This window comes from Pleurodeles waltl, chromosome 12 (genome assembly GCF_031143425.1).
Source record: "Pleurodeles waltl isolate 20211129_DDA chromosome 12, aPleWal1.hap1.20221129, whole genome shotgun sequence".
Taxonomy (NCBI): Eukaryota; Metazoa; Chordata; class Amphibia; order Caudata; family Salamandridae; genus Pleurodeles; species Pleurodeles waltl.
This window is the reverse complement of record NC_090451.1, coordinates 526,674,555-526,692,981: the sequence shown is the minus strand read 5'-3', so window position 1 is coordinate 526,692,981 and position 18,427 is coordinate 526,674,555. Positions and strand designations below refer to the sequence as shown.

Below are 18,427 nucleotides of genomic sequence, written 5' to 3'. Positions count from 1 at the left end.
TCTTCATGCCGGAATGCAGACGGTTATTAGCAGGTTCTTGGCTCCTAGAATAAGACCACCATGAACTTCCAACCCTCTTAAGTGTTCCCATTGATCCCCATTAGCAGGGAAAACCCTAAGTATGTGAGTCTGTAAATAGATCAATGCAGTAAAACTGCTATTCCAGGACTAAATATCAGCTCCCTTCAAACAGTAATAATCAAGAAAACACCGTTTTCATCCATATTCAGAATGCATAAGCAATTTATTGCTACTTAATGGCACAAAAAGAAAAATGTATTACAAAGCCGTATGACACTGACATTTATTGGGCCTTCCAGTCAGCCTAGAAACGTGTCTGGCGGAAAGTCTTACCCACTCGTTGCACAGACTATCCTTAAAAGGGTATACTACCTGTGAATGTCTTACCATTGTTGTTTCCTCCTCCCTGGTAAGCTTTGGATTGCGAGGTGGCACTGTTTTTCTCTGGGGTCCATCATTCAGCTGAAAGGAGAGCCCAGTAATGGAGTCTAAAGACCCATGTAACTTGCCTGTGGGCATTTTGGGTTAGCTCATCTGCAAAAAAAGACATAAAATAACAATTTACGATTACATGAAAAAAAGTGCAAGAAGAAGAAAAAAAAAAAAAAAAAAAAAAGACTTGGTATCGCATCACTGGTATACACTTGGCCAACATTGGTAATATGCATTGACAGTAAACATAATACATGGTTGTAAAGTTGTAGGCCCAGAGAAACCAAGGAGTCCAAAATCCCCAAAGACAATGTGTGTTGCTAGCTTTTTTTTTTTTTTTTTTTTTACATCAACACAACACGACCTAGACACTCATCAAAAACATACTGCTTACCCCATGACTGTGCGTCACCTTAAAGAGTGGAGCAGGGAACGTTTTAATAACTATTGTTGTACAAAAAGAACAGCTTTTTGGTACACACGGTTTAGACAGAGTTAGTGGTTTACTTTAGCCAACAAGATTAAAAGCTATTTGGAATAAGGGCACCGTTTCTTCTAATCAACACCATAACTGAATATAAAATTAAATATCAGTTACACTTATTGTTACGGTTATATTCACAGACTTCTACTGCATGGCAAAAGAGTGAGTGAAAATGAGAATCACTGTTGGTTTAAATTGACAGGAGACAGCCCTTTTTACTCGTTTTGATCTAGTGTGAAAATTAATAGCCCTGACGGCTACTGTGACTGAGTTCTAGTGGAGGTGGGGGTGGCGTGAAAACAGAATGCTGAGCAGGGTGGTTTGGGTGGAGTAAAATGATGCTGATATTTAGATCTTAGGTTCAAGGTTGGGGTGTATCATGTTAAGGTATCAGAGGCAGCTTCATGATGTTCCATTAATTGCTTTGTGTGCAATAACTTTATAGGGCTTTATTGTAGGTAGAAAGCCAACAGGCCTGATTACTATATTGGGAAGCAGGTATGTGTCTGGAGAGATTAAATACAGTTCTGCTCACAAAGTTTAGGACTTTGTTCGCACGACAATAATGTTGAAGATGAACTAGTATGGAACTGCAGTGGCCTAATCTCCTGATTACTAGGAGGATGATCACCATGTTGGCTGTATAGAATAGAACAGAAGCACCAATTTTGAGAACGTTTAGAACATGGTACGTTATAGCAGTGCTTGTGGTTGCAAAAAAAAAAAAAAAAGATTTCCACAAAAGGATGTGTTAAAGACCCAAGATTCTATCCGAAGACAGTAAATTGATGGTGTGGGGACGAAACAGATTGAGGTGAGAAGATGAGCGGATGAAGAGGAAGAAATAAAGTATAGGACCCCAGTGTTTGACGAGTTCAACATAAATGAATGCAGGGCAATTCAGTGGCATATAGTTGTTAATGTAAGAGAAGCCAAAAGGAAAGTAAAACAACAAAAGAAAAGAGGGACACTTAGAAAAGCTTGGGGCTCCAAGTGGTGGAGTAGATTGGGGAATGGTTGGATTGTCGGGTGACACATTAGCCTGAAAGTTAAAAAGAAACACATTTTAGGGCACAATCCGTGATAAGGGTAATTAGCTAGGACAATAGGAGGGAGTGATCAATGGTGTCAAAGGCTGCAGACAGGTCAATGAGCTTAACAGTGGATTAAAGGTGGTGTGGAATGTGAAGTTGATAATTTAAACTTTGTCATAAAGGGCTCTTTCTTGTGAAGTGTGAAGTAAAGGAGTATAAGAACCAAAACAAGGGGGACTTAGTAAATTGTTGTAGTTAAAGACAATGCATTCCAGTATTTTGGGACAAGAGTAAGTTGGGATCCTAGATGGCAGTTATAAGAGGAGGTAACATTCGCAATGATTTTCTTTAATAGGAGTAGCCCTACAGCAGAGTTAAAGCATGAAAAGCAGATGCCAGATCTGAATGAATGATTAAAAAGAGAAACTAAGCAGCGAAGAACCTTTAAAGGAAGAGCCAGAGGTTTGATGACCACATGGAGTGTGGCTCATCTGGCTTCCCAGCCTCACAGTGACCCTAAATGCGCACAATGAATGGTTCTACTAACACAGAATGTTGAAGACTAGCATAAAGCGTTATATCATTATACCTATTTGAGACGCTGTTCTGTTTTTAAATCCCACGAAAACTCCCAAATAGTGAGAACCTAGAGCCAGAGTCTGTAATAAAATTAAAGCAGAGATAGGAATAATTTAATTGTCTTATGTTCACTCTTAAATGAACAATACCAGCAGGGTATTAACTACAGGCATGTAGGGGCACATTATTCTGCAATCATCGTTCTCCCCTTTTTAAAGGCACCATTCGATGAAAGACAATGCTGTACAAGTGTTTTCCTTAAGTACACCAGGCAACTTTTGAGTTTTGGGGGGGGGGGGGGGGGGGGGGGCGCTTTTCATTTGAACTAGGTGCTCAACAACGGGTATTAAGGCTCATGAATCTTACACTCAACCAGTAATATTTAACCAGTAACAATTCCGAAACACAAACTGATAACAGATAACCAGCAAGTCCCCTCAGTCAGTTAGAAGAAACACATAATTTCTCAAACCATTTCAAACCAACCCAACAAACTGTTAGCTAGAACAGTGTTTCTTAACCGAGTGTGTCGGGCTCTCCATGGGATCGGTAGAACCACTTTCAAGCATTTGTCTGGTACGGCTTGAGGAAGGGTGTTGAAATTAGTGAGGGCTGGATTCTGGTCAGATTTTCAGAATATCCACTGAATATAGAAATTAATTGTTTAAAGATGTTTTGCTTGTGCATTTCTCTTGTGTGGATAATTCAAAATTCTGACATTGATCCTTTATCCTGGAGCTATGTTGGACAACCCTGAAGTAGATCAAAGGATTGTACTTATTACCCATATGTCCACAATGAAAGAGCAAGCAATAAAGAATCAAAAGCAGACCGAGTGAAGTCTCTGCAAACTATTTGTTACATCTTGGAAGACAAAGAGGAGCGGAATTTATAGTGTTTAGGACATTATGTGCAGCAAAAGCCTATAATCTGAGAAGACCATTTTCTGACAAAGAATCACCTGTCAGTTTAAATGTGTACATTTCCATTACATTTTACTGAAAAAGAATAAGAAAGGAAAACTGAATTCAGAGAAACAGTCTATTTTATCATTTTATTTGAGGTTGCTGTAAAGTGCTGCATAAAATGCTACGTCTCAGGACTTATGTCTGGGCAAGGTTTTTTTTACTGTCTATTGAGTTTTCGCAACATAGTGTTAACAATGCAAATATGTTTGCAGGTGATCACAGAAAAACACGTGGTACGTTCGCGCTTTGGTTCTGAATATAAACATGCACTGCATATCCATAAATTTAACAAGGATGCATTCGTAGATGACCTAGAGCAAGACTACACATGGGCACAACCAAGTAAACCATATAGAACTAAAAATACCAACCGTGCTAGATGGTAAAGAATGACCAGTTTCGTACTACTATATGTAGCTCAGGGTGACAATGACACTAGAGTGGGAATCTCGGGGGTAAGTGCCAACAGTAATCTAGTTGGGGGGTTAATTGGATGCAGTTCTAGCCACTAGGGGGTTATTCGCCCAGGATATGGTAAAGTGGTATCCAAAATTATACCAATGGATTGTCCCGCAGGATTACTGCATGGCAGACTCAGCCAAGTTAGCCACTCCCTCAATCCAGTGTTCCACCAAGGGTTTCCTATGGATTCCCTCGCATTCCCCCAGATTCCTCCAAGCGCCTGGCAGCACAGTCTTCTAGTGCCGAGCTCTCCACGTCTGCTTTCCAACTGCTGTGTGGCAGACCACTTTCAGACTTCCAATGTAGTGCAATATCCCTGCCAGCTAAACCCTGAACAAAATCCTAGAACTTGGTGCCAACCTTCCTCGATGATAGTCTGCTATAAAGGGCTAGCAAATAAATCTCCACAGTCTCGAGCATTCGCCTGTTCAGTTTTCTCAAATTTTGATGGGACACCTTGCTAAAAATGTGTACTCAATGGGCAGCTCCATGATTGGGCATGTTTAAAAGGCCAGTATTAAAATAACAAATGCAGAGCACAAAAACAATTAGGATACGAAGCCAAACTTTTAATTTAATGACAAGATCGGAGGCTCTATTATGCGTTCTTTTCTTACTTTATTTCCAATAGCAGCAGTCAAGAAACTACAACTCCCAAGAGGGTTAGTAACAGACTAACCAATGGGAGTAAAACAAGAACTAATGATGGACCAATCAGCTGAGGCCATAACCATAGAGTGTACACTTGACTGCAAACAGCCCTCTTTTCTTGCTGCTCGCAGTCAAGATAAGTACACTCTTTTGGTCTTCCGTCTACTTATTTACTTATTTAAATATTTCAGTAAGAATATCGTTTTTTGAAAGTATTATTCTGTCTAGGTATAAGGTGGTCGCCTTCTTTGCCGCTTCGCGTCATTTTTATCCCCCTCTCCCTCCTTCGGGCTGCCGTTTTTCCCCTGGCGCGCGCGTTAACCACCGCGCGTTCTACCAGCCTGTGTTCGTCTCGTTCTGTCAGCGCATTCCGAACTCGCACGTCTGACAGACGAGGCATTTCTGTACCTGCGCGCCCGGCGGCTTCCGAAGCAGCTGTCTCAGAGCGCCGGCTCCGTACAAATTCCTGGCAGTCCGGCCTCCTCCTCCTTCTCCTTCTCCTTCTCCTTCTCCCTCTCCCGACGCGTTGCTTGTAATCTCCGGCCCTCCCTCACGGTCCCGCCCTAAGGGAGGAGCTTTGGCATACTCCAGAGAGCGTGTTGCTCTCTCCTTAACCCCTAGCTTCCCACGACTCTATCCAATTATTTTCAACTGTTTTGCTCAGTCATCGTCCACAGATAATTATGAATCCTGATACTTCATCTTTAAGCTTTGACTCTGAGGAGAATGAGGAATCCTTTAAACAGGATTTAAACAAATTTATACATTCCTCAGTGAAAAATGCCTTAAAGGCATCTATGGTTACAATGTCTAAAAACATTGAGAGTTCAGTAATGTCCATGGTGTCCAATCCTATGGCCCATTCTGCGGGGGAAGGCAGAAAACGGAAAGTAAATTCTTCTTTTAAAATAACAAAAGGCGCACATACAGAGAGTGAGCTTGCCTCACACCAGACTGAGGACTTGGTTCCTCCCAGGCCACATTCTAAGGAGGGGAATTCTGCCAAAAAGTCGACCTCACAAACAAAATGTAAATCAAAAACGAAACATATTCCAGCGCCAAAAAAGATTGTTATTTCAAAGGTTTTGGACACAGATGACGAGGACATGGACGAATTATCTCTGTCAGATAATCCCGATGATACGTTTTCTCCTTCTTCTCCTCCTCCTCCCAAACGTATCAAATTTGCTTCTAGTGACCCCTCGACCAGTGTTGTTGACGCAGAGGCTGTTCCCATGTTCGACCCGTCCCTCATTCACCATCCTAATTCCACGGAGTGGTTCTCTTTGGATCACGTAGCTGAATATATTTCTTCCCATCTGCGCCTTCCTTTGGACAAACAGACACGCTCCAAACTAAAATCTGAATGTCCTAGACCATCTTTGGACTCTAACATTACCGTAACCCCAGCCATTGATGAGTCCCTCATCAAATTTTTTACGAAATATGGCAAAGATCCCCGGAAAGGGGTAGACAAAGCCTGGACCACGTGCCAAGATAAACTCCTCGACGTGGTCGGTCCTCTAGCAAGAATACTTGACTTAGCCGAATCGGCCAGATTGGAGGACTCCCCTATCGACCCTTTGGACCTTTCTCTTTGGACCCAAAGAGCCTTTTGCCTCTTGGGCAATCCTAACTCAGCTATCATCCACGAGAGACGTAAGGGTCTCCTTCTCAGAATGGACCCTAAACTGGCTAATCTGGCTTCCAGAGATCCCGGCATTCAGGCCGATGGTAAACTCTTCGGAGACTCGTTCATCAAGGATCTTAGTCGTTTCGTTTCCACTTTTTCGTCTATTGACAAAGCCCAACAATCTCTAAAGAAGGTTTTCAACCAGCATGTTTTTTCCCGGGCCGGTAGAGGTAGGAGTCGCTTTACCGGCCGCCCATATAGAAACCAAGGCTCCAGAGGATATTCCAACCCTCCCTATTACTACAACCAAGAGTTTAAACCCCACTTCTACCCTCAAAGATCAAGGGGTTTCCGCAATCGCAGCCAGCGCCTCTCCAGATCGTCCAATACCCCAGGTAAGCCAACGTTCTGGCCCTCCCGTGGGAGGTCGCCTTCGATTCTTCCTTCAAAAGTGGAAGTCAATTTCTTCAGATCCATGGGTGCTTTCCACTATCCAGGGTTATCGCATTGAACTTCTTTCTCCTCCTTACCAATCAGGTCCCCCTCCTCTTCCAAGGTTCTCTCTCGAAATGTCATCTCTAATTTCTTCGGAAATCCAATCTTTGTTAGGAAAAGATGCCATCCAAGGTTGCATCCCGGACTCTTCCGGTTTCATCAGCGCTATCTTTCTCGTCCACAAAAAGAACAAACAACTAAGACCAGTAATCAATCTAAAATCCTTCAATCAGTTCGTCGTCTATCGACACTTCAAGATGGAGACTATTATCCATCTCAGGGATATTTTACTCCAAGGCGATTGGCTAGTCAGACTAGACCTACAAGATGCATACTTGACCATTCCGATCCATCCTTCTCACAGAAAATATTTGCAATTTCTTTGGAATTCAAAAACGTATCATTTTTCCTCCCTTCCTTTCGGCCTATCGTCGGCTCTGTGGTGTTTCACGAAGCTCTTAAAACCGGTTGTATCCTACCTTCGATCTCTGGGCTTCAGACTCATTATCTACCTTGACGATATACTAATTATGCATCAAAGCAAATCCTCTCTTCGGACTCAACTGCAGATAACATCTACTCTCCTGGCAGAGCTCGGTTTCCTCATAAATCACGAAAAATCTGTGGTGGTTCCTTCACAACAAATAGAGTTTCTAGGCTTCCAAATAGATTCGGTTTCGGCATCTCTGTTCTTCCCCTGTGCCAAGGTTTCCGCAATCAAAAAAAGAGTTGGTTGTAACTCTCCAAAAAGACTATCTCCCTCAGAACTCTAGCAAGAGTCGTCGGCCTTCTTTCTTCTTCCATCCAGGCCATCTTCCCAGGACCACTTCATTACCGTGCCCTCCAGCGCCTCAAGATTCTACATCTTCGTTGAGGTTTGGCCTTCTCCGACCTCGTGTCTCTAGACCAAGAATCCCAACTCGAAATCCAATGGTGGATATCCCATTTAGAGGCTTGGAACGCAGATCCATCTTCACCTCTGTGCCCGATCTTGTGTTAGAATCAGATGCAAGTCTCACGGGTTGGGGCGCCCATTGGGGCTCGATATCGACTGGCGGTATATGGTCCGCAGAGGAGTCCAGATTGCACATAAATTGTTTAGAGCTTCTTGCAGGCTCCTTTGCGATCAGAAGTTTTACGAAAAACAGAGCAAGTTGCTCCATTCTGCTCCGCATGGACAACATATCCGCGGTTCGTTACATAAACCATCTGGGAGGCACCAGGTCCAGACCCCTTGCTCTTCTGGCCAAGAGCCTCTGGGAGTTTTGTCTGTCCCACAAATTTTCCCTTCTTGCCGAGTATCTCCCAGGCTCTTTGAACTCCAATGCAGACTGGCATTCCCGACATATCTCTGATTCCAGCGATTGGAAATTACACCACTCTGTCTTTCGCCAAATAGAAAGAAAATGGGGCCCCTTTCAGGTGGATCTTTTTGCATCCAGACTCAACTCTCAACTTCCTCGTTTCTTCAGTTGGCGCCCGGATCCGTTGGCCTTAGCTACAGACGCCTTTCTACAGGATTGGTCCAGAACCCTCAATTACGCTTTCCCTCCTTTTATTCTAATCAACAGAGTATTAAAATCAAGTCAGGCGTCAAAAGACGTCCCTTGTCCTGCTAGTCCCCTTTTGGCAATCCCAAGTTTGGTTTCCACCCCTCCTCGAACTCACGGTAGATTTTCCAATCTTACTCCCCTCATTTCCATCTCTCCTCCTGGACCCACTCGGACGGCCCCACAATCTGATTCTCAACAAATCGTTAGTCCTATCAGCCTGGTACATTTCCGGCCTACCCAGCGGTCCTTCCCTATTTCGGCAGAAGCTTCAGAGCTCATCAATAATGCATGGGCGCCTGGCACAAGGCGAGCCTACAGATCAGCTTGGTCTCTTTGGTCAAGCTGGCGTGTGGGAAAATGTGCCGATCCCTTTTCAGCAGATCTAAACCTAATTATTAATTTTCTAGCGGCCTAGGCGGGTCTGGGTAAATCATATCGTACAATCAATCTTTAAAGATCCGCTATTTCTATGAACCATTCTAATATCGAGGGGAAACTTATCGGGATCCATCCCTTAATTTGTCGCCTTTTAAAAGGAGTCAAACTCTCAAAACCTCCTACTGCCAAATACTCCCATGTTTGGGATGTTTCATTGGTACTGAATCTTCTACTTTCTTGGCCAGACAATCGGAGTCTTTCCTTAAAAATGCTGTCTGCCAAACTCACTATGCTTCTATGCCTAATTTCTATCAAAAGAGTTTCTGATATTAAGTCCCTAGATGTGTCTGCTCGCCAGTTTCTACCTTCAGGTGTTTTATTTCACATTGCCAAACGCACCAAAACTAATTTACATTCGGTATTCTATCCTTTTTTCCCCGATAAACAAAAATGATGTGTGGGTCTTTGTTTAAAAGAATACGAAAAAAGAACTGTTAACCTGAGAACGTCCTCCTCTAACCAACTGTTGATTTCCTTTCGCAAACCTCACAATCCGGTGACTTCCGCAACCCTGGCTCGTTGGATCAAATTGATTATGTCCCTAGCGGGAATTGACACTTCTGTTTTTGGAGCCCACTCCTCCAGGGGGACCATGGCCTCGAAAGCGTTCGCTTTGGGATCTAGTTTGGAGGACATTCTCAGGTCGGCAGATTGGTCTAATGATAATGTTTTCAAAACTTTCTATTGTAAACCTGTTAGAACTGCTTCTTCAGTAGTTATTGATAAGCTTTAAACTTGCATAATAGAGCCTCCGGTCTTGTCATAAAATGTAGATTTTCCTAGTAATTTAGGACGGAAAGTCTTAATTTTATTAAAGACATGGAGGCGAATATTATCCCACCACTGTACTTTTTAATATGTACTTTCTCTTTCCCTCCCAGCGACTCCTGCATTGCCTCCAGCTTCCGGATAACGCTGCTGGCTCCATCATCGCATCTTTCGAGAAGAACCCACGAGATGTGTCATCACAACCTTCTCAAGATCATCTACATTTGCCATCGTACGCTCGGTTCATTGCTGTGGTTCAAGAAGTTTGTTCCGTTTCCTTGGCTTTGGCGATTGTGGGACTCATTTACCCTTTGTTTTATGATTCTCTCTGACTTGCTCGTTCAAGAAAAGAGGGCTGTTTGCAGTCAAGTGTACACTCTATGGTTATGGCCTCAGCTGATTGGTCCATCATTAGTTCTTGTATTACTCCCATTGGTTAGTCTGTTACTAACCCTCTTGGGAGTTGTAGTTTCTTGACTGCTGCTATTGGAAATAAAGTAAGAAAAGAACGCATAATATTCGCCTCCGTGTCTTTAATAAAATTAAGACTTTCCGTCATAAATTACTAGGAAAATCTACATTGTCAGATGTAATAAATTATAATGAAGCTTTAAATGTTCAAATTAGAAATAATACTGTTGAACTTGGACTACTAAGGAAAATTGGGTCATGTTAATGAAAAGTCAGAAAGCCTTTCATCTACAAATTCCACCTTGAGGCTACAATACAGTTAAAAATCGTTACCGGATGCACTGCTCTATGAAACGTTTGATTAACCTGCAGTACTTATATGGAATAGGGTACTCTAGAATGCAGCTCTACTGTGAACTGGAAATCATTAATCCACATCAGAACCCTTCTATTAACTGGGAATCAGTACTTTAAACGTTATTTAAAAATCCAATACTCTATGATGCATTTCTTTGTCTGCAAAGGGATCAAAATCTTCACTATATGCCTTCTCTGTTTAAGGAATGTATGCATATTACTACAATAGAGCAACTGTCGCTACAAAGCAGTGGAGCTCTGTCAAAGGAATCTAAACTCCAACCTACTGCTTATCAAGTATGGTCATATGAAGCCATAGGTCCACCTCTGAAATGAAAAAAATAAATAAACTGAAATTCAGTAATTTTTTGAACTTCAAAGAGATCTGTGCAAAGTAACCCTACAGCTGTCTACTGGGTAAAAAAACGGTTGGTTTCCTATCCCCCTCATTCTAGAATATAGGACCTTCTGGGTTTTACATTGTCTTTTATAAAATCCCCTAAAAAACACTTTTTGTACAGCAGTTACTGAATAAAGAACATGAAAAAAACATGTTCCAGATTGTTTTCATTCTTAGAATTGAGAGTTTCTGGGCCTAATTCATGTAAATCGGTATCTATCTTCTAGGTTTTGGGATTCATTTTATTCAGAATACCTACATCCTGTTATTCACTTCAGAAACAAGACTATTTTGTGCGGCACTGAATGTGCTTTAGATTATCCAGTAGTGCTAGGGAGTCCATCAGCATGTTCGGAAAGGGAGCCACAGAGTATAATTTATGTCAAAGATTGGAATAAGATTTTGTTTCTGGAAGTGTGGTGGACTACCAAGAAAAAACACCAATGACTGAAGGAATTTGGGGGCGGGGGGGGGGGGGGGGAGGGGGTCTGCTACTGGCATCTATCAGCAATGAAGAGGTATGGAACCATATGATGGAATCTGCTCATTGGCTTGCATCAATCTGGTCATTGGGGTAGTATCACTAATACAGAACCAAATTAACCAAGTTCCCAGCTCTAGTGATTGAAGTCAAGAACACAGTGCTACAAAATACAAGGGTTCGTACTGAATAGAGAAGCCATGCACATGACAGTATAAGGAACACAGGTTCTAAGTGGGGATGAAGTTAACAGTAATTCACAAGTAAAACAGTGATGTTCCAATGTATTAGCTGATATAAGTTTTGCCTAGACCAAGTATACAACTAAGTCAATGTGAATGGGCAGGAATTTCAATGATGCCAAGGAGGGGTGTTACCTAAAAAATAAAACAGGAAGTGATGTACATGAAGAAAGTACACATTGTGCAAATGCGGCTCTACAAAGACATTATGCATATAGATCTCGTTATATTTAATAACCCTTTCCCAACATTAAGATGAAGCTTGAAGGAAAACGTGTGGCAGTTATCAACGGCATGTGAAAGCCTCCTTATTTACAGACGAGCACAAAGTGTTTTGAAACTGCTACAAAAGGGTAGAATGAAATAGCATTGTGATACCTTGTATGCTAATCCCTGTCGTGGTATAATTTAAATGTGATTTTACGATTTTCACTGTTTACATAGTAATACTTCTTAAAGGATGGGATTAAGAAATGAGGTCTCAAGCAAAAATGTTTCCTTTATTTTAGGGTTTTCATAAAGAGCTACTCAGAAACTACTTTTCGTCAGGCCACTGAACCTTTTAAAAAACAAAAAATTAAGAAAGAGAAGTTATGTTGCTGTTGTTTATTAAAATGACAAAGATTAAAAAGTAAAGAGAGAAGTACATCATGTGCGATAAAAGAAAGCCACAACACAATTAAACATTTAGAAGGCCGCGGTGGAAACTTGCGAGCAGTAACCACAAACTGCATTTCTAAAAGCGTGTGTAAAACCAATAGGCTTGACTCTGGCACTTGAGCATTGATAAAAATCAATTGGTGTGTAAACAATGCATGGCTGACAAAGAATTACATTTATGGCAGAGTGAACTTTTCAGATGCAAAATTGTCCCTAATATATTTCAGTGGTGGCGGAAAATTGCATCTGACAGCAAGAAGGCCAGACTAAAATATTGCTATTAGCTGACCCAACAGGAGATCGGCAACATCAAGACAACCAATAAAGACTCCTGAGCCGTGACAGCAGATTGCTTAAGTGGTCTAAACCTGGAGTATGTGTACCATACAATATGCTCATCAAGAATGGCACAAGTGCCATCATTCACTAAACCTAAAAAAATGTAGTATGGATACTCTAAAGGCAGAAGGCATAGTATAGTGGGATACGATGGAAGGGAATGAAGTAATGCTATTATCGAACACAAAAGATAAACAGTTGGCAGAATGCTGGAAGAAAATTGGATGAAATCAAAACAATCATAGGGAGCAGTAGCAAAGCTGATAGAGCCATGGTGGCTGTCTGCATGGAGGCAAAGCAAGTACACCGAAGTCCCACGAGGGTTTACCTGAGCAGCGTAATCTAAGGCTGGTGGATAGAAAGACTGCTCCTGCCAGCAAGTAAATAATGGATGCAACGATACAAAGGGGCAAATTTAGGATTGCAGAATCATAGTTAAAAGTAACTGCTTCTCCATGAAAGGTATTCATTTCTTTCATATTTCTTTAAACATAACCAGAGAAGTGCGGAATCGAAATTCAGGTGGCACAGTTCAATATTTTAGGGTCTGACCCTGAAAAAGAATGATTGTGGGGTTGGCACTCCTTGGAACATGAATTTTAAGATGTAAGCAATCTCTGCTGAAAGCTCACAGGGATTGCCCGAGAGCTGCTGGGAATGTAATATATGGTACTGAGATGGATGTATTTTAACATGGGGCAGGCTGTGTTAAAAATACACTGAACTGCACTATGAAGTACTGCACTGCTTGAGATCATAATTCATTCTGCACTGCTCTCAAAAAGTACTTACTCAAGACAATGTTGCAGGCTTGCACGATAATGGAATAAAGGAAAGTGTCGGATGAAGGCTGTTGAACTTGCCAGAGACCTTAGAAAATGCGTACAAATGCTTCAGGGTCATGTACCTTGGCTCATTCCAGCACAGAGCTATCCACAAGAAGATAGATCTCTTGGACACTGGTTTACCTGCACAATGTGACTTGTCAAGTGACCTCTTGTGGGGTAGAGAGGGAATTTGTCAAAATCTGCTGTTGAGTGAGGTGATTATAATTATTTTATATATATATATATATATATATATATATATATATATATATATATATATATATATATATATATAAAACAAGGGTTAAAGCTCAATTACAGTTAGGAAAATATTATTATTTTATACAAGCACACCTTACACTACACAAACTGGAGAAATTATAAAGATATAGTTGTAACTTAATTTGCTAATTTACGCGCCAATAATTAGAACATTAAATTTAGAATTCACACATCACATTAAATTTACTATACTTCGTATACCTCTGTGCACATTCTTCTTCCATCATTTGACACACTACATTAACTACAACTTGCCCTTTCTCCATGCACTGGTTACACCCTTGCACATTATACAACTTACTGCATGTGAAATCATAGCAGTTATGATGAGACCCACGCATCTGAAATGACTTAATTTCTTCTCAGAACACAGTGCATGGCACTGTGGCAAATATATATATAAACATGTGTTGCTCTCAAAATACCACACTAGTCCCTGACACAGAAGGGAACTACTTTCTGTGAGGTTGATGTGGTCCTTGTGAATGGACACAATGGCGTCATACTGAAATTATCCAATGGCTTAAGTGGGATATCCTACCGTCCCATGCTGTACTGAAAAACATGCCTGGCAAAAGCCAAATGGATGAAGAGGTCTGGCTAAAAGCCCATACGAGTAAAAAAAAAAAAAAAGGACGATTTCACACACACACACACACACATTTCACCACACACTTTAGCTGCTGTCTGGAAAGTTTCGGGGTGATTTGTCAAAGGTGGGGGTGCAAGAAAAAGGGAGGGGTCCAAAAACGTGTTTTCCCCATGTAATTTCCCATAGGGATTTTAGACACACCTACAGCCTGAACCACTGACCAGAATTACACCAAATTTGGCTGAAAGCGAGATCTTGATCCATAAAGATCTTTTGTAATTTGGTGTCAAACTGTTTGGTAGTTTTGGAGTTATTAAAGAAAAAGGATGTATGTGTATCTACAGACAGATCCACGCGCCAACAGCAATTTAGTGATTGGTTGGCTGCAACATGAGTGATGTTGCAACCACCATATTGCACAAACAGTTAGGAGCGCACCTGCCTGCATATCTATTAATACCTATTGCATATCAGTATGTAGTGCTGGTGGGGGGAGGGAAATAGGAAGGGATGGAATAAAACTTGAAATTGATGGAAGCTCAGGGTAGAGGTACTCTGACCACTTGGGACTGATGGAGGGGTCTATGAGGGCTGTGAGACACCTCATAGGCAAGAAATTGCTCAAAATAGTTTTGGGGAGTGGGTGAAGATCTGCTGATCTACCACAGTGCTCAGTACCGTCCCATGTGTGACTCTGCAACAGATCCAGACCCCAATTAAAAAAATCATGTACCCACTCACAGACCCACTTATTCATTCACACATACACTTACACTTACACCTACTCACAGACCCACAGAACCACTAATACATCCAGTCACAGACCCACACAGCCCTCCCCCTCACATACCCACCAACTCACACACTAATATAGCCACTCACAATCACTCACAGGCCCACAGCATGGGGTTGGCTGCAAAGGGGTTTGGCCGCAGGGCCTTCTTCATGCACAATGGCTAGTTGGCTGCATGCGGATAGCTGGCTGCAGGGCCAGGTCGCACGCCAGGCCCTGCAGCCAACACCCCACTGCGCACAGCCAAAGGCCTGGTGTGGCGACGGCTGGATTAAGGTATAGCAATTCAATATTACTTTATGTTAAAAAAATATATATATTTTTTTTAAACGGTTACAGGAAACGCTATAGTTAAGAAATAGAATTGAGAGAAAAAAAAAAAAAATAATTTCGAAAGTCACTAAAAACCAGGGACAATATAGTTAGGTTCAGATTTTAACCACAAAGTCATAGAAATTCAGTAGTTTTAGGTATACTTATAAAAAAAACTATAACTTGCCATACACTGCTAATTACCCCACATATTACATCAGTCATGACATCTTCTATGATGTCAATGATTAGATCACTGCATCACTTGCAATAAAAATGTTGATGAGAAAACTGTGTATGGGGGAGTGCAGGTTATAGTTACCATAGGGCACCGGTTCTAATTTGGGGCTTCATTTAGATTGCTATCAAACTAATATAGTGTGTGCTCAAGGAGGCGCGGGAGGTAGGAATATCTGGAAAGAATATGATTGTGCATTTGGGAAAAGAAAGGAACTAACCATAGCATATTTTGGGACTAGAAGGATGTTAATGCATGGTTAAAACACATGATTCTCCTGCCCATTAGGATCCTGCAAATGTAAACATAATTGCTCCTTTTATGGTAATCAAGGGCACCCAGAATTTCAAGTTTTTAAGAAATCGAAGGATAGAGGCCTCCAAAAACATAGAATGTGACTAGCTGCCTTTCTCAATAGATTTGCTGCCTTTCTCAATAGATTTGCAGGCTATAATCCAGTGATTGAATATTGTAGGAAGATAGCCCCTTGTTGCAGTACCCCACCCCCCCACACTTTTTGCCTGGTATTGATGCTGACTTAACTGGAGTGTGCTGGGATCCTGCTAACGAGGCCCCAACACCAGTGTTCTTTCACTAAAAATGTACCATTATTTCCACAATTGGCACACCGATAAGTCCCTTGTAAAAGGTACCAGTGGTACCAAGGGCCTTGTGACCAGGGAAGGTCCCTAAGGGCTGTGGCATGTGCTGTGCCACCCTAAGGGACCCCTCCTCTAACACATGCACACTGCCTGTGCAGATTGTATGTGTGGGTGAGGAGAAAAAGGCTAAGTCAACATGGCATCCCTTCAGGGTGCCATGCCCACAACTCACTGCCTATGGCATAGGTAGGTCACCCCTCTATCAGGCCTTACAGCCCAAAGGCAGGGTGCACTACACCACAGGTGAGGGCATAGCTGCATGAGCACTATGCCCTTCAGTGTCTAAGTCCATTCTTAGACATTGTAAGTGCAGGGTAGCCATTTTAAGTATATGGTCTGGGAGTTTGTCAAAACTAACTCCACCGTTCCATAATGGCTACACTGAATACTGGGAAATTTGGTATCAAACTTCTCAGAATAATAAACCCACACTGATGCCAGTTTTGGATTTATTAAAAAATGCACACAGACTGGAACCGGAGCACCTCTGTTCTCCATAGGCGCCTATGTTATTTGGGCCCTACTTTGACCTCTGCACCTGACCAGCCCTGTGTTGCTGGTGCTGGGTGTTTGGGGTTAACTTGAGCCCCCAATGGTGGGCTGCCTATGCCCCGGAGACAACTTGTAAGTGCTTTACTTACCTGAAGAACTAATCAATACTTCCCTGCCCCAGGAACTGTTGATTTTTGCAATGTGCCCACTTTTAAAATAGCTCATTGCCATTTTTGCCAAAACAGTGTACATTACGGTTTTAATTCAAAGTTCCATATTTACCTATGCCAACTACCTTACAATTTATGTACTTACGTGAATTCTGAATCTTGTGGTTCTAAAATAAATTAAGAAAATAATATTTTTCTATATAAAAACCTATTGGCCTGGAGTTAAGTCTTTCAGTGTGTGTTCTCATTTATTGCCTGTGTGTGTACAACAAATGCTTAACACTACCCTCTGATAAGCCTAACTGCTCGACCACACTACCACAAAATAGAGCATTTAGTATTATCTAATTTTGCCACTATCAACCTCTAAGGGGAACCCTTGGACTCTGTGCACACTATCTCTCACTTTGAGATAGTATATACAGAGCCAACTTCTTACAAATATGAATCTAGATTTTCAAGCAGCTCAGCACTTCTATGTTTCTTTTCTTTTTGATTCAGGATCCCTGCACAGGGTGTCATTGGCGAGTCAACACTCAGGAATCAACAAGTCAGGGATGATAAATGTGGATGTTGTTAATCAGAAGAATTTCGGGAGATTGGCTGGTACTTTTAGTCCCACTCTTATAGGCCTGTAGAATTTTGAACCATATATTTTTCATATGGGACATCCTTTCTACAGACCAAAAGCTCAGGCCATTTTCGGTTTTAATTCCAAATACAGTGCCAGCAAAGGTGAAACAAGATTTGTCGGTGTGGCCCTTGTCGTTGGAGGGTTCCAAGAAATGCCTTTATCATCAGATCAATTACAAAATAGAACCCTACGGAAAAAAATAAATTAGCTAATGTTCTCAAAGTCCAGCAAATCAATGCAAATATGGTTAAGACTGCAAATTCGACATTTCGACCCCTTAACGTCACTTAAGTGGGCCGTCTACAAGACAGAAATGTAGCAACCTACAAAGAGATATAGGAATTGTCAAAATATTAGAAAAATGAATAAGAGAAGAAAAATCCAGGTGAAAGACCATCATGCAGCTCACCTGACCCAAAAAAGGAACAACCGTCAATGCAATGTCTAGCAAACAGAACCAGACAACCATTATCCTACAATTGGAGCTAAATGACCTACAAAAAGAAAAAATGTAATAATTGCCAAAGTGAGAATCGTGCAGGAGAAAGGTACTGGACCACCAAAAGACTAACCTCTACAAAATTGATAACAACCAAAACATGGTCTATTGTCTAGAAACCATAGTACAACGCCATAGAAGCTGCATAAATTATCTGGAGACAACAAGTGACACAGTCGCAGTGCAAAAAAAAAAAAACAACAACAACAAAGTGCACCATGAGAAAAGCAAGGCACATTCACAGACATGTAGGGATTAGAAAAATCAGCAATGTGTTGATGGCAATTAAAGTATAGCACACCACATAGCCCTAACTTCCATCAAACCACAGTCTTTTGGAAGAGTAAGAAGACACATGCACCCAGGTTCAAAACATGGTTGACAGGTTCCAGAGTGTAGGGAGAAAAACATATCGGCAGGGTCCGTAATACAACCAGCCACGTTCCCTATGGGCATAGAAACTGGGGCCATAATCAAACATTGTAAAAATGAAAAAGATGACTGAAAAAAGTCCGTCA

General features: G+C 41.6%; 1 protein-coding gene across 2 annotated transcripts in view; it reads right to left on the bottom strand.

The window, feature by feature from the left end:
• HYDIN (HYDIN axonemal central pair apparatus protein) overlaps nucleotides 1-18,427 on the bottom strand; it is a 2,122,366-nt gene that overhangs the window by 2,043,188 nt on the left and 60,751 nt on the right. For both annotated transcript variants that reach the window (XM_069217473.1, XM_069217472.1), the window contains one exon: nucleotides 409-555. In XM_069217473.1, the coding sequence (XP_069073574.1) occupies nucleotides 409-540 (132 nt within the window). In that variant the 5' untranslated portion in view covers nucleotides 541-555. The remainder of the gene's footprint in view (nucleotides 1-408; nucleotides 556-18,427) is intronic.